The following is a 21,730-nucleotide window of genomic DNA, read 5'->3' as shown; positions in this document are numbered from 1 at the left end:
AAAAAATTCATATGGGCAGCCCAAAAATAGGGCTCGGGCAATTTCAGCAACTTCCCGGCCAGTGAAAATGGGCAATTCCAAAGAAATGTGTTTTTCGTTTTTGGTTCAAAAAAGAAATGTTCGAGGGCAAATCCGTCACAGCGAAATAAGCAGCTGCCTCTCTACTCTGCTACACAACTTGCCTAACCCTATTGTTAGATTCTAACCGCGAGAACGTCCCAACCAATTAAACACTTCCACGCGTCCTTCCTCATTGGAAGTTGGCATACGCATCCCCGCCCTTATAAACCCGTAGCGTATCACACACGACTCACATTTCTCAGAGAGCTTTCCAAACAAATTTTCCCGCCCTTTTACACAGAAGAGAGAGCGAGAGATTTCAATGGAGTCGAGTGCGATTGTTGTTGTTGCGGATGGGATGAAGGCTACGGTGACGGTGAACGACAACAAGCCTGCTGTCGTTGCTACTGGCGGTGGTGCCTGCGGTGTTGGGGAGGCCATTGGTACATGCGGTGTTGGCGAGGCCATTGCTACATGCGAAGGTGGGGATGTTGCTACCGCTGAGACTCAGAAGACGAAGAAGCTGAAGAACAAGAATCGGATTCACATTTCGCACACCAAGCGTCCATTCTTCTTCTACTGCAATCTTGCCAAGGTATATACACACACACGAAAGGACTACAGAAATGCGTTTACATTTTATCTCGCTTTCTGGGCTGTCATTCGTGTTTGGTTGCCTAGAAAGTAAAAACCCCGGGAAAGAAAATTGATCGTCGTCTGTTAAGGTTTTGGTTCTTTCTTGCACTTTTTTGTTGATTCTTGATCTGATTAACATAGATTCTGTTCATTATTCACTGAAATGTCCTTGCATTTTCTCTATCTTTCTTGGTTATTGCGTGTTTGGTTGCCTAGAAACTGTGGGAAAGAATTTTAATCCACGTTTGTTAGGGTTTTGATGCTTTCTTGCACTGTTTTGTTAAATCTTGATCTAAATTAACTTTGATATGCCCTGAACTGACTCGTTAACTATTTCAGTACTTCAACTAATCTGAACTGTAAATTTGCTAATTTTCTGAGTGAGTACATATCAGGGTTCTCGAACAGAAATTAATTGGTCAGTGATTTAGGTTTTGATACTTTCTTGCGCTGATTTGTTAAATCTTGATCTGATTAACCTAGATTCCATTTCTTATTTGCAATTTGCTATCTCAGTACTTGAATTAATCTGAATTGGGATTTTCTAATGGAGCTCGAGTGATTGGGTCTGAGATTAATCGGATTCCATCAAATTCTTGCTTCTATTAAGTTTTGATGCATATATTTGGTGGTGTTTGGATCTTTCTAAAGGAGCTTTCTTGAATCTGTTATTCGGTTGCAGAGGTACATCAAGCAGTACAATGCAGTTGAGCTCTCTGCATTGGGAATGGGTACCGAAACCTTCTTCGATCTTCCTCGTTTCCGTTTGCATATTTATTTGTTTATGTTATTTTTCCGTCATCGACAATATTGGCTGCAGATTTATTAGTGTTAATTAGAGCAGCCATGGTTTTAATTTGCATCAAGTTTCAGCATTTTGTTCTAATTTGAAAGTTATTTGGCACAGCTATTCCTACTCTGATCACAATTGCTGAGAGTCTCAAGAGCAATGGAGTTGCTGTCGAGAAGAGTAAGTCAATATTTGACAAGTGTTTGATTTCCAGTACTATGTTGATAAACATAATGGTTAATGCTTTGGGGATAATACTGGAACAGGCATAAGCACCTCTACTGTTGTCTCGAAGCTGGATGGCGAAGATGGACGGATTGTGTTTAAGGCTCAGGTTCGTTATTTTCTTTTGATTTTACTGATCAAAGTTGTTTTGTTATTCACTGCTGGATTTTGTAAATACTCTGTGTTCCGAATCCTAAACTTGTCCCTCTTTCCGTCTCATAGTTGGCGATTTAGCACTTTGCTTCCTAATGCATGTTGTCTAACATGCCCTTTGATAAATAAATAAATAACAAGGTTTTTGGGCATCTCTCTCTCTCTCTCTCTCTCAAATGAGCGCGCACACACAGAAACAACAAGGCAATGACAGCTTCGCAAGGGTCAGCGCTAATACCTTGACCCCGTTAGATATATCCTGAATGGATGCATATTCTTCAGGCTTGTGGCTGTAACCTGCAAAACCAAATCCAAATGGATTCATATACCTTATAGCATTCTCTACTCTGATTCGATCCAGCATACTCTACGTGTCTAGCTACTGATTCGATCTCACATTCTCTACGTGTCTAGCTACTGATTCAATCTTTTGTTCGGTTATGTGAGTGAATGTCATCCAATGTCTATAATTAGTTAATTGCGAATTTCATATAATTAAAAATGTGTGGCAACTGACATGCTTTGCAACAAAACTAATTATCAGTCTGATTAAGATTATTAATTTCAGCAATAGAACAGTTACTTTAAATGGTTATTTCTAGAAATAGAGAAAGGAGATTCCACCTTTGTATTAGCAGCCTAAGGTTCTCTCGAGAGAGAGTTAGAACACGTTGAAGAAACTTTTGATGGAAGTCAAAGAAGTAAACCATAGTCCTGCACGTAGGTGAGAAGGAAACACAACTTACCAACGTACAGACAGTATCAACAGATCCAGATTCTAATACATGTCTCTCAACAGCCAGCGCCAATTCTGCAGCTGCCAGTCCAGCATCATTTCTGGTATAATTGATTTATGAAAACAAATACACGTCATTTGGAACTGTGCACAACTTGTGTTCTTAATGCAATGCCGGTAATAAACAGTTTTCGAAAGTTATTGGGAAATATCATGCAGACTTTGCGGGTAGGGAAGAGTTGCATACAATCTTACAACTCTTCAAAAGGAAAGCTGTTCCAGTGGTCCTCTTCTTTACAGCCTGCAAACAACTCACCTATTTGGCATTAGGACAGCACCGGCATGGCCTCCATTGCCTTCAAACTCCACTTTTATACTTGCTGAGGCTGCAATCGCAGTTACAATGCCAATTGATACACCTGGATTAGAAAACATACATTGTCAATACATAAAATATTATGCCTAATGTCGGGAATATATACGTCAAAAAAAGGCGTACCTTCTTCCTCCAAAATGTGCTGGTGATTGAGCCCGAGCGGGCCTGAGAGAGAGGCCTGGCACGAGTAGCCGGCCTGAGAGCCTGAAGGCCATGTGACGTTACATCTCTTTTTTCTCTGTGTTCACTGAGAAACCGAGCCCAGAAAACGACCACCCACTAGTCGGTGATTTCTGCAGCGACTCACCGTCTGCCCTTTGCTTTATTGCCACACTGTACGTGTGATTGGGTCGACTTGGCCTGGGTCGTAGGTTGTACTGCTGCAACCACCGAATTCTGCCAGGAAGAAGATCGAAAAATTTATGCCCCGTTCAATCTCAAATCTCTACCAAAACACATGAAATTTTTATCTCAAAATGAAGATCATAGAAGAAGGAATAGGAATATACTAGTTTTAGGCAAAATTGTGGTTGGAAAATTATTTTGTATTATTTTATAAATAAATAAAATACTAATATTTTATTGCCTATTTCCAGGGCTATTCAGTGTAGGGGTGGAGATGCAAAAGGTAGCTACTGTTCATTAAGTATAGTTACTGTTCAGTGGTGAATTAAATAGTGAATAGCCCTAGGGGGATTAGTATTTTATTTGTAATTTCGGATAAGATTTTTAATTGTTCTCGTTGCACCATATGTCATTATTCGAAAAGACAATTATTGGTGATAGATTTTGATAAGATTTTTATCCAATGCCATCGTGACACATGTAGTTACCTTTTTAGAATCGTTGAGGATAGATTTTCGATAATATTTTTAACCAATCACGTCGCGCCACGTGTCACAATCTGTTTACAATATTTGATGATAGATTTCGATAAGATTTTTAACGAATGACTGCATGTCATGTGACATTATCTATAACCTAATCTTTTGTGAATCCTCCATAATCCACCATGCATGCTCAGAAATCTCACACCAATTTTCTCAAGATCTCTATTATTCATAGTTTCTGCTTCATTCTTACAATGTCTTCTTCTTCAATGATGATGTGGGAAATCGATCAGTAAGAGCAAGAATTGTTTAACCAATCAGAAGGAATGTTCAATCTCTAGGTGGCCTAAAATGAGATGGAAAAGGATGAGGAGCGTAGAAGGAGAGATGATAAAGCAAGAATGGCCATAGCCTCACATTCCCGTCGAGTCATCCAAGTTGTGGCTCAAATTTGCAGGCTTAGCTGTTCCACAAACCTTGATAGAAACAGGCAATGACGAGGTACGGATCTCTTGAACAATTATTTTGTCCGTAATAGTGCATTCCCTGATACGTACTTTAGACGTCGTTTGAGAATGGAAAGACATTTGTTCAACAAAATCATGATTGCTGTTTGCAACCATGATTCTTACTTTGTGCAAAAGAATAATGCTTTTGGTGTTATAGGTCTCCTTCATGCGCAAAAAATTATTGCTGCCTTACGGATGCTTGCATATGGAGCATCTGCAGAACAAGTGGATGAGATAGTGAGGATGGGGAAATCAACCATTCTTGAGTCCCTAATGAGGTTTTGCAGAGTAATCGAATCTATCTACACCGCAGAGTACCTCAGGAGACCTACTAAGATGGACTTGCAAAGGCTTCTGAAGAAAGGCGAGATGCGAGGTTTTCCTAGGATGATTGGAAGCATCGACTGTATCCACTGAACCTGGAAAAATTGTCCAAGTGCATGGCAAGGCACTTATGGGGACAAAAAATGAGCAAAAACTATCATTTTGGAGGCGGTGACATCTTTTGATACATGGATTTGGCATGGCTTTTTCGGGGTTCTAGGAGCTCAAAATGACCTCAATGTCCTTACCCAATCCCCAGTGTTCAATGATATCCTACAAGGAAAGGCACCAAAAGTCACGTACTGGGTCAACATACATAAGTACGACGGGCCATACTACCTAGCAAACAGCATTTACCCAAGATGGTCATTGTTTGTCAAAACAGTGCCACCGCGAAGTGCAAAGGAAATACACTTTGCAAGCTGTTAAGAAGGGTGCATGAAGGATGTGGTGCGTTGTTTTGGTATGCTCCAAGCTCGCTGGGCGATTGTCAGGAGTGTTGCCAGAATGTTTGATTTAGAGTTGCTAAGATCCATCATGATGACATGCATCATTCTTCACAACATGATTGTGGAAGAGGAGTACGATTATAATGCCATTGATGAATATGAGGCAGACACAATGAACAATTCCAGAACACAAATATATTGTGCTCATGACGCCACTGAAGAACCCGTGCAACACAAGCCATTAGAAAGGGATGGATGTTACAATGAAGGGCTTATTCAACGATATACTGCACTTCAAAGGCCATATATGCACAATGCCCGACAAATTAACTTGATAGAGTACCAGTGGGAATTGAAACAAGCTCAAGATACTTAAGTTCATTTAGTGTGTTTATTTAATTTTATTTGGTGTGCTTTTTTTAGTTCATTTAGTGAATTTTTTTATTATTTGGTATGTTTATGTAATTTTATTTGGTGTGTTTATGTCATTTGAATAAAGATTCTCTTAGTATAAATAAATTAACAAATTAAATAAATTTACTCTTACTTTAAATAAAGTACTAAATTCAATAAATTGGAAACAACATAAAGTACTCTATTCAATAAATAATAAATTACAACCCAAAGTGATTGGAAAATTATGGGCTCTGATTACAAACAAAGTGATGGGAAAATTATGGGCTCGTGAATGGATCATCATCACCTAACCAATTTGTGGTGCTAGGATGATCTTCTCATTTCGTGCTAGGACCATTTCCCTTTGCTCTCACTTCTCTTGCACGCCTCCTTCGCACCACGTCCGCTTTCACCTTGGCGAGCAAGTTCTTCCATATACTTTGCATAATCATTCTTAGAAGCACTCCCTTTTCTCTTTGAAGCCTTCTTACCTTGAGGCCTAATTAGATAACGGGCCGACCTCAACGCTTGTTTAGGGGGGGCGTTTTGGGCACTTATTCTACATCATCTTCATGAACATGGGAGGAATGATTGGGCATAGAGTGTAGAGGGGTGTTGTTCATGAAAACTTAAAGACCAACAGGCACAACTCTAAATTTAGGACAATGTTTGACAATATTCCAACATTCCCACCGGGTGAATGATTGCTTTTGGTTTTTGAATTTGGCATTATACCAAGATTGTGCTTGAAGTGTCTACATAATGCGGGATAAAAAAATAATTATAATCAAAGTAGCTAATGTAAATTTAGGTATAGTACAAAAAAATAAATAATATATTGTTACCTGATCCGCTAAATTTTCCCCAATTCGAAGATTACTACTAGTTTGTGCTAAGGCGTCTCTCCACATACTAACGATTGGTTAAGTATTTTCCAATGACTGGACATCGATTCTTTGGTTCTTTTCCCACAAATTTTCTCAAGATAACTGGTATGAATAAGACTCCACATTCTTGCAACTGCATCTCATTACCCGTAGTCGGATCATGAGTAACTTCAACCCAGCTAGTACACAACGCACCATCTTCAATAAACATCCAATTTGTACCTGCATCATTAGTCATTTTGTTGGAAAAAAAATTGGATTGAAACCTTGAGAGGAAGATAGGAATGTGGTTGAAAGTAGTTGAGAAAATATGAAATTGTGATGTAAGGTAGAAGATAATGAGAAGGTATTTATAGAAAAGTAAAATAATTTTTTTTTAAATTTTTTAATTTTTTTTAAATTTTATTCACATAATTAATCTCTGCCGTTGGATTAAAAAAAATTGAATTTCAACACTCCAGATTGTGCCACGTGGCACAACGATAAGATTTTCAAAATTTTAAACTATTTTTACTTCTTCTTTTTTTAATTTATAAAGGCGAATAACGTTGACCGTTGATCTCAGATCTAACGGTTGCAATTAAATAATTATTATTATCATTGGAAATCCAACGGTATATAACAAATTACCGTTGAGATCCAACGGACGCGGAGGTGCCATGTGGCCTCCCCAATGGTAACATTTTCATAAATGCACTGCGGGCCTCATTTCTACATTCTTGTCGGACGACGCATGCCAACGAGTGCTTGAACCGTACGTGCCTGACGCAAATCAGATACAAAATGTGGTTGACGTCGCCTAACATCAGCCTTGCCATCGGGCTCTCGAGCCATTTACCCTTGCTAGGCCTCTCCCTCGGGCTCAATCGCTCGGATGGGCTGGACGTGGTTGCTTGGGCTACTACCTTTTGTTTTGGGGCCTGTCGCTGGGGCTACTCCACACGGTGGAGTTGCTCTAAGAAACTAAATTATCCATGGATCATGGCTGCTAATCTCACACCAGTTTGGTTTGGTTTTGTTGTGGTTTATAGTTTAGCGAGTGGGTGACAGTGACAAGTGTGGTATTTATGGAGTGACATCATTTGCTTTATTACTTGCATCTTTTGATCAATTATTTGCTTTATGATTTAGGGAAAAAAGTTAGTTTTATTGGGCAGATCAAATATTAGGATGTTTTAAAAAAATTTAGGTACATGTACTCAAATCAAAGTGCAATTTTTACTTCACATTTTTATAGGGGACGATTACAAAATGATATTTTTAACAGCTAATAGTAGTTTTTAGCCGTTTGGTACTACGGTATAGTGATAGTCTTCTTAATTTGTAAGTGAGAGGTCTTAGGTTCAATTCTCGCCAAAGACAAATTTGAACTACATTATTGCTAGCTCATTGTGAGGCTAAGCTTATCCTCTCCCTCTTAGTGTAGAGAATATCGTTTGTCAAAAAAAAAAAAGGTTTTTAAGCCATTTAGTACTTCGGACAAGTGATATTCCTCTTCACTTGTAAGTGAGAGCTTTTAGGTTCGATTCTCGCCATAAACGAATTTGAACCACATTATTATTAGTTCATTGTGAGGCTTAGCCCATTCCTCCACTCCCTTAGTAGTGTATATGATATCGTTTGTTAAAAAAAAACACTTTCTAAATTTATCATTGATCGCATTAGTACATAATTAAGTTTTTTTAATAACATTTTAAAGAATGAAAAAGACTTTACTTCAAAATTTTCGCCTTTAGAGTGAAAATATGAGTCTAGGAAGTTTGAGATATGTTTTAAACTCTTAGTAAACACCATAAACAAAGAGGATCATTTGGGCAACCTTGATTCAATTGGTCCAAATGGAGAACAAAATAAGCAGTCGAGGAACACCTTGGATCAAACATGCGTCTCACTTTACAATTAAAGCTAACTAACACATCAGTAAAAAAATGGCCCTTTAAAATTCAGAAGAAACCCTAAACTTCATCCTTTAGCTTCTGCTTGGGGTCGGTGGCAGCCAACTTTTCAAACTTGTTTTCCTCCTCCTTCTCTCTTTCATTTTCTTCCATGCCAACACCTGCGATGGCCCCCTTTCCCTTATGGAATTTGGGAATCTACACACATTTTCCGGAATGAGTGGATGGAGCACTATCTATGGGCCTTTTGTCTTTCCCCACACTTGCGGTGGCCACGTTTCCCGTCAAGGAACGGTGGAGCAACCCACCATTTACGATGTTGTGGATGAAGTACTATCTCCGGGCTGTTTGCCTATGTCTCATGGTAATCTGATTTAGGGCCCTGCACTCAAGATCTTCCAAAACTTTGAATCAAATTCCATATTTGGTGGATCTCACCTTAACACTTGCTTGCTGCTTCTTTCATGCTTCTCTACAGACAAAGACAATTATATGTTGTCACCTCTACAAAAGTTTAGTATCTCTTCAGAATGGTGCTTACACCACCTGACCTTTTTTGTTACTACTTGGTTTTTGGGCATTTAGTTGCCCATTATGTGCTTGGTATCAGTTGAGGACTAGAAATGTGGCGATCGGTATTGGTGTGGTTTCATTAGATCTACAGATTTGGCACTTTTTCCCCACCGTTGTGACTATGATGGGTTCGAGCTGTGCCCCAAGCGGTGGTTTTTCTAAGATTTTTTGTCCACTAGTCGTCTTCACTGATTCGGCCGCGTACACAGCTGGCGAAGCTTTGTTTAAGGTTTTTAGATTTTTTTGTGTGGTCACTTTTGGGCCTCTACAATTGGGCCTTAGCTTTTGGGCTCCTATGTAATTTTAGTGAATCCTTCTTCAATTTTCCATTTCTTCAAGTGGCTCTCTATCATGGTGGTGGAGAAGAGTGTTGTTCTTTCACCACGACATGGGATCAAACCTCGTCGGCTCCCTAATCTAACAAATCTATCATTAAAGAAAAGGTTTGATTATTTATTTAAGGCTTTTTATCCAAAATGGTCCCTGAGATTTGCATAACTCCTCATTTTGATCGTTGAGATTTGAAATTGATAGAATTGATCCCTGAGTTTGTCCACTATCAATCATTTTAGTCATTCCGTGAAAAAAATCCATTAAATAAGGATAAAATGACAAAAATACCTCAATATTTATCAAGTCATTTTAATCTTTATTTAACATAACTACTCACGGAATGACCAAAATGATTGATAATGGACAATCTCATGGACCAAAATGAGGAATTATGCAAATCTTAGATACCATTTTAGTTAAAAGCCTTTATTTAAAAGAAAAAGCTGCTGACTTTGATCAGTTAAATAGTAAATACATAGTGATCAAAAGAAGGCGGGAAGAATCGAAGATCCAATGTCACAACCCAGTCTCAGCTCTGCCGTAGCATGATATTGTCTGCTTTGAGCCCCGACCACGCCCTCACGGTTTTGTTTCTGGGAACTGAGACAAGAACTTCCTAGTGGGTAACCCATCTTGGGAATGCTCTCGATCGAACTCGCTTAACTTCAGATTTCCGATAAAATCCAAAGCCAGTGAATTCCCAAAAGGCTTCGTGCTATATGGAGGTGGACATGTACATATAAGACACATCACCCCTATCCGTTGGTCGATGTGGGATGTTATAATCCACCCCTCTTAGGGGCCCGATGTCCTCGTCGGCACACTCGCACCGAACGGCAGAGTGGCTCTGATACTATTCTGTCATAACCTAGTCTCAACTCCGTCGTAGCACGATATTGTCCGCTTTGGGCCCTGACCACGCCCTCACAGTTTTATTTCTAGGAACTCAAACGAGAACTTCCTAGTAGGTCACCCATCTTAGGAATGCTCTCGCCTGAACTCACTTAACTTCGTAGTTCCGATGGAATCCGAAGCTAATGAGTTCCCAAAAAACCTCGTGCTATATGGAGGTGGGCATGTACATATAAGGCACATCATCCCCTCTCCGTTGGTCAATGTAGGATGTTGCACCTAACCCCATGCGCCCACAACAATGGAAGCCCCGACCCCCAAACACAGCTTAAGCTCTAACAATCCTAGCAACCTATCTTCGTCAAGGGCACGTGGTTCGCATCCCGCTTCAACCTCTCCATCATCGATGACCTCAATGCATGGATCTGTTCTGCCTCTGACAACTAGGTCAGTGATGGCGCCGCTCAATGGGACTAACTGATTTCTGAGTTCGTGGTGCTGGCCGAGCATACTTAAGGTTTCAACACCCGGACTCTGCCTACAGCACGTTGGCAATGGCTGCAAAAGAGTGATTAAATATTAGAGCTTTTCGTTCATTTATTTTCTTGGGGAAATTATGTTATTTGTAATTAAAGTTGAGATTAGATTGTGTTTGATTGTTTGTACAGCTTTTGTGGACATTTGAGAAGGAAGCGACGAAACTCTAATGGCGGTGGAAGTGTCAGTCGTCGCCAAACAGTAAGCAAACGACGACAGCAGTGTTGGATTTTCTCATGGATGCAAATGTTGGGCTAAGTGTAAATTTCTTGCTTTTTTCTTATTTTATCTTATATTTGATACATAGCCGACTCCCATAGTGAGATAAGGTTTTGTTGTTGTTGTAGTGTGTTATATGCTTAGGAAGTGATTTACGCACGTGTTTTTTTTCCCATGCACTCCTGTTTATTTCTCTCATTTGAATTGAATAAATTACGAGAGTTAAGGGACCGAAACAAACAGGGTGTGCAAAGGAGAAAAAGGGATGTGCGATGTTCACTATGGCTATATATTTTGTGATAGTTGCCAGATATATAAGAACATAAAACCAGGTTAAAATCTACCTAATTTTGGAATTGTTGAAATTTGTTAGAATTTTAGTTGTGATTTAGATTCTTGAAGTAGTTTGTGTTTCTAAAGAAACCCAGATGGGCGATCGCACCTTTTATGCTTTAGACTTTAGTTATGAACCTTGTTTTATAAAAGATCATGATTTTGTGTCTGTTTGATGTTACTGATGCATGATTGTGATAACATTAGGTTTATGGGATAAGACGGTGTTGCATTACACAGAGTCTTTTAGACTTCTAAATTGCTGATACTGATTGGTCATGTCTTATGTCGATAAAGGAAATCTAACATACTGATTCCTTGTTTTGCTAACTCTCAAGAAGCCGCTAATTGAATTTTCTTCTATTTGTACTTACAAATGTAAGATCTCGTTGAGTAATCAGCGAGATCATATTGTGAATGTCAACGAGATTTTCTTAAGATTACTTGGTTGACAAGTAATCTTGTAGTAGCCCTAATAGAGTAAGAATCTTGAAGTCTTAAACCCTAATGCAACTAACTTATGGCAAAGCGCTATTACGGTAAATATAGATTGATATTATGGTAATATATTGATATGGTTGTGATTATATTGATTTTCCTTCCAATAATAGGACACGATCGAATAATCAAATCACATATAAAAGGCAATGTCCATACTCTCGTATTCCCAATTCTGATATACACCAAACCCTATTCCTTGGCAAAGAACATATTGTATACTGAGAGTAGAAGACTTCCTTCTCTTCCATTCCATCATGTCTTCATCTGCAGGTAAGTGTTCTCGACATCATTGTGGTATTGGTTGTTAACATATGTGCAGAAGCATACGAGTATAACTCATCTACATTGTGTATGCATATACGTGCTTGTATATATATCTGTAACCATAACATCATATTGATCTAAACGATATTCTTACATGTGGTATCAAAGCCACTCATTGTGATTAGGGTTCATTCTTAACATAGTCAAACATATGTCATCATAGTTAAAATAACGATACTGGGCAACATATTGCTTCTGCTATCTAATCTGCTTTCTTCAATATTTTACAACTATATATTGATCTATTATTGCATGCATCTGCAATACCATACATATGCAATATGTATATATGCGTGTAACTAATCTGCAGGCATAAGGGTTTTCAAAGATAGCAGGGAAAGTTGTTTCAAATTGTAGTACGATGAAGAAGACACTTTTTCCTTTTGCATTCATATCCTATCACTATTGAATTGATAAGATTGTTTGAATTATTGGAGAGATTGTTAAGTCTAATCTGCTCAAAAGTGTTTAGACTTGCTAAATCTCTATTTTGGGTTCATATAAATTTGAATAAGTGGTTCATGTGTACCTTATGCATATGTATTCCGCTCAAAAGTGTTTACTTGTTTGCTTAAACCATAAACCAATGTATAGGGAGATCTGAAACTGACAAGATGTGCTTTATCTACTCGAAAGTGTTAAAGTATTATGAATGTGCCCTTGTGTTTCATACCTTGGCTATACAACCCTAATATGAACGATGTTTGTCCAAAGATGATACTAGTTTTGTATGATTTTATGTGGATCAAAACCAATTATGTTACATGGTTTTGTGTTTTTGGTCAAAGGTTATAACGATTATAAAATGAACATCACTAATGAATGGTTGTTAAATGTCTTCATCTGCAGCATTGACCTCTCTCAACTTCACCAATATTGAGACTCTAATTGGTTCAAATTACAAGAGGTGGAAACAAGACATTGAAATTGTTCTGGGCTTTATGGATCTTGATCTTGCTCTACGTGAGGATGAACCAGCAGCCTTAACTGAGACAAGCACCACTAAACAGAAAGCTATTGAGGATGAACCAACAGCCTTGATTAAGACAAGCAACACTGAACAGAAAGCTAAGTATGAGAAGTGGCATAAGGCTGGTCGCATAGCTTTGCTTGTAATGAAGAAGGCTATGACTAAAAATGTGAGAGGAGGAATTCCAAAGTCTGAGAAGGCTAAGAAGTTTTTTGCTACGATAGGAAAGAAATTCAAGGAATTAGAGAAGGCTAAGACTGGTAACTTTCTCACCAAACTCACCACCATAAGGTTTAATGGCACTAGAAGTGTTTGAGAATACATATTGAAGATGGTAGATGTTGCTAACAAGCTGACAGACCTTGAGGTACCAATGATAGACCAGTTTTTAGTTCACATGGCACTCTTTACCTGTTGAATATGGATAATTGAAGGTCTCATACAACACACATAAAGAAAAGTGGGGAATTGATGAATTGATTTTGATTTTTGCACAAGAAGAAGAAAAACTTAGGCTAAGAAATCAGTGGAGGTCAATGTTGTTCAAGTTGCAAACAGCAAAAGGGCAACCAATCATGGTACAAGCATTGTGATTGCTGGTAAGGGAAAGAAGAAGTTTCACTCTTCTTCTAATAAAAATGCTAACACCTCTAAAGGATTTCACAAACTAAAACCAACTAATACTAAAATCACAAAGAAGTGGTATTATTGTAAAACACCTGGTCATCTGAGAAGGGATTGTACTGGTTTTAAGAGTTGGCTTGCTAAGAAAGGTAAAACTATAAATGTCTCTATTTGTTGATAGGAGCATATTTATGCGACTTAGTTAGCTTGTTTCTTGGCATTTATGTTGTTAGTTCATAGTTATTTTAGTATTTTAAGCTATTTTCGTGTGTTTGTAGGTCCAAAGGGTTAATGTGGCAAAAAAGTGCATTTTGGAGCATTTTGGAGCATTTTTGGGCATGGAATGGATAACATATGCTTGGAGTAAAAGGAATGAACAAAATTTGAAGTTTGTACATCATCCTCTCCCTATAAATAACCATTTTAGCACACTCATTTCACCCAACACATACACTCATTTCACCCAACACATCCATTCATTACAACCACCCAACACATCCATTCACCTACCACTACATCCACTCATTTCACCCAACACATCCACTCATTACAACCACCCAACACATTCACCTACCACTACATCCACTCATTTCACCCAACACATCCATTCACCTACCACTACATCCACTAATTTCACCCAACACATCCACTCATTTCAACCACCCAACACATTCACCTACCACTACATCCACTCATTACCACCACCCACTACATCCTCTCCCTAGCCTATAAATATATCCATCCAAAGACACATTCAGGGGGGACAGTTTAGGGAGAAGGGAGGAAGACACATTCTGCCGCAAGGCAGAGTCTTTTCTTCTTAACCATTCTACACATTCCCACAACAAAAACACAATTCCATGCACCTTCATTTCTCTTTCCTTGCCGTGATCTCCATCCAACCTAAACACATTCAGCCATTCCTCCATACAAACAAACTTTCAAACACTCACCAACACCTTGTGCCGTAGCAAAGGAAAGGAAGGAAAGTGCTTGGACGTGCTTGCTGTCCAACTTGGATCGTTGGAGCGTTTAGGTGTTTTCTTTCTTTTGTTTCTAATGTTTAAATTCATTTCCTTTCGTTTTGTTGTAAATATGAGTGGCTAAACCCCTCTTGGCTAGGGGTGATTTCAAAGCCATGATTATGTGTGCAATATAATTTGATAAATTCCAGTTATGAATTCTTGAATCGTGAATGCAATTGGCTTAACTATTTGATTGATAACTTATTTGTATTTGTTAATTAAGGGTCGACACTTAATTGGCATGCATAAATTCGTTACTAGAATATAAGGAAGTTTCACATAATCGTTACAAACTTATATTCACATGTAGTGAAGGTCACTTATAAACGATCGCGTTAAGTTCAATTCCTATCATAAGTGACATGATGTCATAGTTGCAAGTGCTTTGTCAATGCTTATGATTTTCATTAAACGTAATGATCTTTGATTGTATCTCTATTATGATGTCATGTAAGGAACTTTAGAAAAATGTTTTGGGTTGTCGAATGATGTCATCCAATCCAATAAAACAAGGAAAATCTGAGAGTTAACTAGTGATGTCACGGTTAATTTGGAGCATTGTCATTCATAATTCAATGAAGTAGTAACTGGAAATCAAGTTATTTGCATACATGTCATGTGTGGAGAAAAAGCCTCTAACTATCTCATCCATCATCTTATTTCTCAAATTTGTTTTACAATTTGTCTAGTTTTTCATACTTGTTTGTTTGTTTCAACTTCATCCAAAACTCAATCCCCCTTTACTTTAGTGTGTCTAATTAGTTAGAATTTGTTTTAATTTGTGTTTTTAAATGTTTTGATTCAAATAAAAGTCAATTTTCGTTCAAAGTTATTCCTAGTGTCTAGTTTAAGTTTATTTAGTTGTTTTAAGCTGTTTTGAGTATTTTAAGTTTGCTTTGAGTCTTGTGAGTCTTGTTAAGTATTTTTAAGTTTAGTTTTATGTTTTTGAGTCAGTTTAGAGGTTATTAGCAAGTCCTCCTAATCCCCGGTCCAGAACGATCCCTACTTACATTATTTACTACAATTGATAAAAGAGGGTTAAATTTGTGTGTTAAGATAATTTTTGCATCATTTGTGTATAGCCAAATTTAGTTTTTATTTCTCCTCATAGTTGGTGGTTTGACACTGGTTGTCCATTCATATAACTAATTCTCTGCAAGGCTTCTAAAAAACAAGGGAGATAAGTAATGAAACCTACAATGTCTATGTTAGGAATGGAAACAAAGTGGCTGTCGAATCCATGGGAATTGTCAACTTAGTTTTGTCTTCTGGTTTTGTTTTAAGTGTGAGTCCAATCCTTTTTGTACCTTCCATGAGGAGGAGCTTAGTTTTTGCATCCAAGTTAGTTGAGTATGGTTTCTCCTTTGTTGGAGATAATAAAAATGTAAGACTTTTTCATTCAAATAAAATGGATTGGATACTCGGTGTTGCTCATTTGAAAGTTGATATGTGGCAATTGGATTGTACTTATACAAAAGAATCCGACTTCAGTGTCAATTATGTTGGTTATAAAAGAATGCTAACTTCAGAAAACTCCTCTATGCTTTGGCATAAAAGGTTAAGGCATATCTCCAAGGAAAGAATCATCACTTTGACAAAACAAAACATGTTGCCACAACTTGACTTCAGTGACTTTAAAGATTGCTTGGAATGTTTTAAAGGAAAATTAACAAATGTGAGAAAGCTTGGTTCTAACAGAAGTAACAAACTCCTAGAAATTATACACATCGATGTATGTGGACCGTTCCCAAACAAAACCATATGTGGAAACTCCTACTTTGTACTTTTATTGATGATTTTTCAAGGTATTCCCATGTCTTTTTAATTTCTGAGAAGTCTACAGTGTTAGAGTGTTTTAAAATCTTTCATTTAGAGGTTGAAAAAATAACTTGAAAAACAAATTAAAATTATGAGATATGATAAAGGTGGTGAGTATTTTGGCAGGTACACAGAAGCTAGGCAACAGAAAAAACCTTTTGCAACTTATCTTGAACAACATGGCATCACTACTCAGTACACAACACCGGGAACACCACAACAAAATGGTGTTGTGGAGTGGAAGAATCATACTTTCGAGGACATGATTAGGACCATGTTTTCTGACTCAAAGCTACCAATTTTTCTGTGGGGAGAAGCCTTAAAGACAACTAACTACATACTCAATCGAGTTCTAAGTAAGTATGTCCCAGTGACACCATTTGAAGTATGGATAGGACGAAAACTAAGTTACAACCACTTTCATGTGTGGGGTTGTAGGGTTGAGGCAAGGTTCTATAATCTAGTTGAAAGAAAACTTGACCCTAGAACGGTCCTGTGTCTCGGATTCAATTATCATAGGTTCCTTCCTAAAGTATAAAAGTTGACCTTGAAGGCATGAATGTCCCTGAAGTTCTTGGAGAGGTAGTGGTTGCACCATATATTGACAACCATGTTCCAGAAACAATTGAAGTCATTAACAATGATGATGCTATAATGGAGGATCCTATAATGGTATCAACTGAACCAATAACTACACGAAAAGGACAAAGAACTAGAAAACTAACTATCTCAATAGATTTTCTTTGCTACTTGCAAGAATCAAATTACAACATTGGTGATAAAGATGATCCTGTCACTTTTAATCAAGCTGTTAAGAGTGTGCACCATGACTTATGGCACCATGCAATGCTAGAAGAATTTGACTCAATGAAGAAGAATGGTGTATGGACACTTGTTCCTTGTAGTGACAATTGCAAACCAATAGGCTGCAAACGGGTGTTCAAGACAATAGATTCCCAAGGCAACATCGAGAGGTACAAGGCTCGCTTAGTGGCAAAGGGTTTCACTCAGCGTGAAGGCATCAATTATAATGAAACTTTCTCTCCAGTTTCATCCAAAGACTCATTGAGAATAGTCATGGCACTCACATCACATTATGATTTAGAGCTCCATCAAATGGATGTGAAAACTGCATTCCTCAATGGTGATTTAGAACAAGAGATCTTCATGCATCAACCTCCAAGATTTGTTGAAAGGGGGAAGGAATCTATGGTGTGCAAATTAAATAAGTCACTCTATGGATTGAAACAGGCTTCTCGGCAGTGGTATAAGAAATTTGATCAAGTTGTCACGAGCCTTGGTTTCCAGGAAAACAAGATAGATGACCACATATATGTCAAGGTCAGTGGCTAAAAATTCATTTTCCTTGTCTTATATGTTGATGATATCTTGTTAGCCACCTTAGACATGTCTTTATTGCATGAGACTAAAAGAATGCTTGCTGATGCATTTGATATGAAAGACCTAGGAGAAGCTCATTTTGTCTTAGGCATTGAAATAACAAGAGATCGATCAAAGAACATTTTAGGATTGTCTCAAAAGAACTACATTGATAGAATAATGAAGAGGTTTAATATGGCAAAATGTTCTAGTGGAGAGTTGCCAATTAGCGAAGGGGATAAATTGAGCAAAGAGCAATGTCCTAAAAATGAACTTGAGAAGGAAAGCATGAAAGATAAACCTTATGCATCGCTTGTGGGCAGTTTAATGTATGCTCAGATTTGTACAAGGCCAGACTTGGCATTTACAATGAGTGTGCTAGGTAGGTTTCAATCAAATCCTGGTGAAACTCATTGGGTGGTAGCCAAGAAAGTATTAAGGGGGTGTTTGTTTGACCTCCTTAACTTTCATTGGATTGGACTAGATTAAATATTAGTGTAGTCCTTTGTTTGTTTTCATAAGGGACTAGTTTTAATGGGATTAGCTAAGACTCGCGTTCACTAAAATTGTCGCTAGCCGATCTTAATGAGTCCTCCCAAAATCCATAGGACTAGCTAAACACTTCACTTCTTCCTGCTCGATTCACCTTCGACCTTATTGTCAACGGCACAGGCTTTGGGCACAGCTTCATCTCTGTCGATTACATCATCGACTGCGTTTTTTCCATCATCTTCTTCTTCCTTGCAATCGCCATGGATGTGGTTTTGAAGCAACTCCTGGTGAGAGCGTTTCTCTTTTTAGAATATAGTTTCAATTTCTGCACTTGAGTTTGATTTGGTTGTGCTATGATTGTGAATTTCAATTTCGCAATGATTTTTTAGGTTAGAGGAATGATTTGGCCGTGGTATGATTTTTGATATCAATTTCTATGAATTTCAATGTCTATAATTTGGTGTGATTTTTGTTCTGAATAGCGCTGTTGGGGGCCGATGGTGGGTTCTGGATGATGAATCTGATGAACCAATTAGATGATGAATGTGATTCCAAGCAAAGTGAGCTTGGATTGAGTGGGATTATTTTCCTCTGTTAACACCAAATGCGTTGGTGACCATGGGAGCTTCTTCATGCCATGCGTTGACTCCAAGCTCATAGATCTACAAGTTTAATTGGTTTCTGGGATTAACCCAATACCATGGTTGATTTTTCGGATTATGTTAGAAACCCAGATGAAGTTTTTGTTGCGAATATCATATTTGACTATCAGTTGGATCTGCTTTGATATAGAAAATTGAAAATATGGTTACTTGCTTACTTGATTGAATTATGTAATTTTAGTGTATATATTGGTTAATTTTGGTTGAAAATTTGATTGGTTTTTACAACTTTGATGTTGGATTTGGGAACTGGAAATTTTGGTTAAATTGAAGTTGAAGCAAATAACATGGATATTTTTTTTTATATATCACCGGTTGTTTTTTCTTTTCTTTTTTCTTTTTAATTATTTTGCTTCTTAGTCCGACGCTGCACCAAACGCTTCACTAAGTCAGTCCAACTTAGTTTAGTCTAAGCCAGTCTAGCTTAGTCCCTGAAGCTAGTCCAGTCCGAGATAGTTCGGTGCAACAAATGCACCCTAAGGTACTTTAGAAGGACTAGAGATTACATGCTTGTGTACAATCGTGTTCAAGACATGGAAATAGTTGCTTACACAAATTTAGACATGGCAGGGTGCGTGGATGATAGAAAATCGACAAGTGGTTATGTGTTTATATTGGCTGGTGGTGCAATTTCATGGAAGAATGCAAAACAAAAGGCCACTACTTCTTCTACAGTAGAGGCAAAATTCATTGGTTGTTACACTGCAACTAAATAGGCCATTTGAATCAAGAATATGATGAAATGTTTGAGAGTGATAGATAATATTGAAAGACCTTTGAAGGTGTACTGTGATAACAAGGCTGCAGTTTTCTTCTCAAAGAATAACAAGAGATCCTTGGCGTGCAGACTAATGGGTATAAAATATCTGCAAGTGAGGGATGAAGTGAAAAGTGGAATGGTGGAAATTGAGCACATTGGCACAACTCTCATGATAGTTGACCCTTTGACAGAGGCTTTACTAGTGGGATTGTTTAAGAGGCATGTGTTCAATATGGGAGTTCGAGAAACATTTGATTCAGTTAATTAGTGGGAGTAGACATTCATCAATTGGTTTTGTTCTCTACTTAAACTTTTGAATAAATTAGTTTCCCTTATGTTCATTTAATTGTTGTTCTTGTAATATTGCATTGACTATTGAAGTTTGTTTGATAGAATAATTATGCGAGTAAAACTGGAGTATAACTCAGTTTTCTATTGAGTATGATGATGAGTAATTCAATTGTTTTTATTACCATGATTATATTAACAACAAAGTGCTATCAAATTGATTGTGCATGTGATTATAGAGTGCAAGTGTAGCTAGATATATACTTGGTTTTCCATAGTCCTACAATCAATCTAAGAGTGACAGGTTGTTCGAAAGAAAGTTGCATACTATTGTAAGACTTTGTGATCACCATGTGTTCTTTCATTATTGGGGATTATTGTTGGCATTTGGAAGAATGTAAGATCTCGTTGAGTAATCAGCGAGGTCATATTGTGAATGTCAACGAGATTTTCTTGAGATTACTTGGTTGACAAGTAATCTTGTAATAGCCCTAATAGAGTAAGAATCTTGAAGTCTTAAAACCTAATGCAACTAACTTATGGTAAAGCCCTATTACAGTAAACAAAGATTGATATCATGGTAATATATTGATATCATTGTGATTATATTGATATTCCTTCCAATAATAGGACACGATCGAATAATCAAATCACATATAAAGGGGAATGTCCCTGCTCTCATTTCCCAGTTCTGATATACGCCAAACCATATTCCTTGGCAAAGAACATATTGTATACTGAGAGTAGAAGACTTCATTCTCTTCAACTCCATCATGTCTTCATATGCAAGTAAGTGTTCTTGACATCATTGTGGTATTGGTTGTTGACAGAAGGATACGAGTTTAAATCATCTACATTGTGCATGCATATACGTGTTTGTATATATATCTGTAACCCTAACATCATATTGATCTAAATGATATTCTTACAACAAATGCATATGAGCGTAAGTATAATGTGTTTCCTGGTCTCATTCATGCTAGTATATGTTTGTATAGGAGGAAGTTATGAGAAAAACTCATTCATTTAAAAGGTTGAAAGTGGAAGCTAAGAAATGTCTAGCATAGAATGAGAAGATTACCAATGAGAAGATAGAATTTGAATCCGCTATTTATGCAAAGGTGCACCATACCATACCATACCTCTATGATTTATTGACTGATATTCTCTTTGCGTGCTCAAAACGTTTCTTTATTTTGTAAATGGAGCTTCAAACTTCACCTTCCATATAATACAGTGTTCAACAGATGATATACCTTTGTGAGAGTTGGATTTTCATATGAAAATTTCCCTGCAGTGGTTGAGAGTCTTGTATTCAATGTTGTAGTTTCTCAAATGTTCCTTAGTTTTGAACTAATTAGCATGACCATTCCAAATGTGTTTCAGAATCATAGTTTGATCTTCCGATCACTTTTTGATGCTTTGAGTATTTGGAATTTGATTGACTTGATCATTTAATTGAAAAATATCCTTTTGCAGTTTTTTTCCTGAACGTATTGATTGACATTTCTTTAACGTCTTCTAGTTCCTTGGCGTATTGAATTCAAAGAAAGCTAAACTAAGAGAGATTTGAGATAACCTTTCAAAACAAAAGGTTGCTAGAAAACTGCTAGAAGAAGAGGAAGTGAGTCCAGACCAAACTGAACCTTATGTCAGTGGTGATGAGAACAACGAGGAAGAACCTTTCAAAGATCTTCTAGCTACCTCCAAGGATGTTCTGACAACTAGGTCTCGAGGTAGAGGTCGAAATAGGGGAGCGCACAAGTAGTGTAT

At 37.6% G+C, this 21,730-nt stretch overlaps 2 protein-coding genes, 1 long non-coding RNA gene and 1 pseudogene across 3 annotated transcripts; 3 read left to right on the top strand and 1 right to left on the bottom strand.

Moving 5' to 3' along the window:
* The first annotated feature begins 323 nt into the window (after positions 1-323).
* Positions 324-2,016, top strand: LOC103453294 (uncharacterized). Its single transcript, XM_070815761.1, has 4 exons — positions 324-655; positions 1,379-1,427; positions 1,604-1,666; positions 1,753-2,016. Exons 1-4 carry the CDS (start codon positions 383-385, stop codon positions 1,995-1,997), a joined length of 630 nt encoding a protein of 209 aa, XP_070671862.1. The 5' UTR covers positions 324-382; the 3' UTR covers positions 1,998-2,016.
* A 610-nt stretch (positions 2,017-2,626) lies between these two features.
* On the bottom strand, positions 2,627-3,116 carry LOC139192692 (uncharacterized). The gene is made up of 3 exons (XR_011576969.1): positions 3,100-3,116; positions 2,917-3,019; positions 2,627-2,701 (listed from the first exon to the last, which is right to left on the bottom strand). It is a non-coding gene; the product is annotated as an uncharacterized lncRNA (long non-coding RNA).
* Positions 3,117-4,381: 1,265 nt separating this feature from the next.
* On the top strand, positions 4,382-5,464 carry LOC139193039 (uncharacterized). The gene is made up of 3 exons (XM_070815998.1): positions 4,382-4,691; positions 4,860-5,004; positions 5,134-5,464. Exons 1-3 carry the CDS (start codon positions 4,382-4,384, stop codon positions 5,462-5,464), a joined length of 786 nt encoding a protein of 261 aa, XP_070672099.1.
* Positions 5,465-8,504: 3,040 nt separating this feature from the next.
* Positions 8,505-21,530, top strand: LOC114822267 (DNA repair protein XRCC4-like; annotated as a pseudogene).
* The last annotated feature ends 200 nt before the right edge of the window (positions 21,531-21,730 follow it).

The sequence above is a fragment of the Malus domestica genome, chromosome 16, assembly GCF_042453785.1.
Source record: "Malus domestica chromosome 16, GDT2T_hap1".
NCBI lineage: Eukaryota > Viridiplantae > Streptophyta > Magnoliopsida > Rosales > Rosaceae > Malus > Malus domestica.
This window is presented reverse-complemented; position numbering and strand designations above follow the sequence as displayed.

What these genes read in the sequence shown, in the direction of transcription:
- LOC103453294 (XM_070815761.1), top strand. Translation starts at nt 383, where the DNA reads ATGGAGTCGAGTGCGATTGTTGTTGTTGCGGATGGGATGAAGGCTACG. An exon ending in GCTCTCTGCATTGGGAATGG is followed by an intron (nt 1,428 to 1,603) that starts GTACCGAAACCT and finishes TATTTGGCACAG; the next exon opens with CTATTCCTACTCTGATCACA. An exon ending in TGGAGTTGCTGTCGAGAAGA is followed by an intron (nt 1,667 to 1,752) that starts GTAAGTCAATAT and finishes ATACTGGAACAG; the next exon opens with GCATAAGCACCTCTACTGTT.
- LOC139193039 (XM_070815998.1), top strand. Translation starts at nt 4,382, where the DNA reads ATGGAAAGACATTTGTTCAACAAAATCATGATTGCTGTTTGCAACCAT. An exon ending in GAAGAAAGGCGAGATGCGAG is followed by an intron (nt 4,692 to 4,859) that starts GTTTTCCTAGGA and finishes TCGGGGTTCTAG; the next exon opens with GAGCTCAAAATGACCTCAAT. An exon ending in AACAGCATTTACCCAAGATG is followed by an intron (nt 5,005 to 5,133) that starts GTCATTGTTTGT and finishes GGCGATTGTCAG; the next exon opens with GAGTGTTGCCAGAATGTTTG.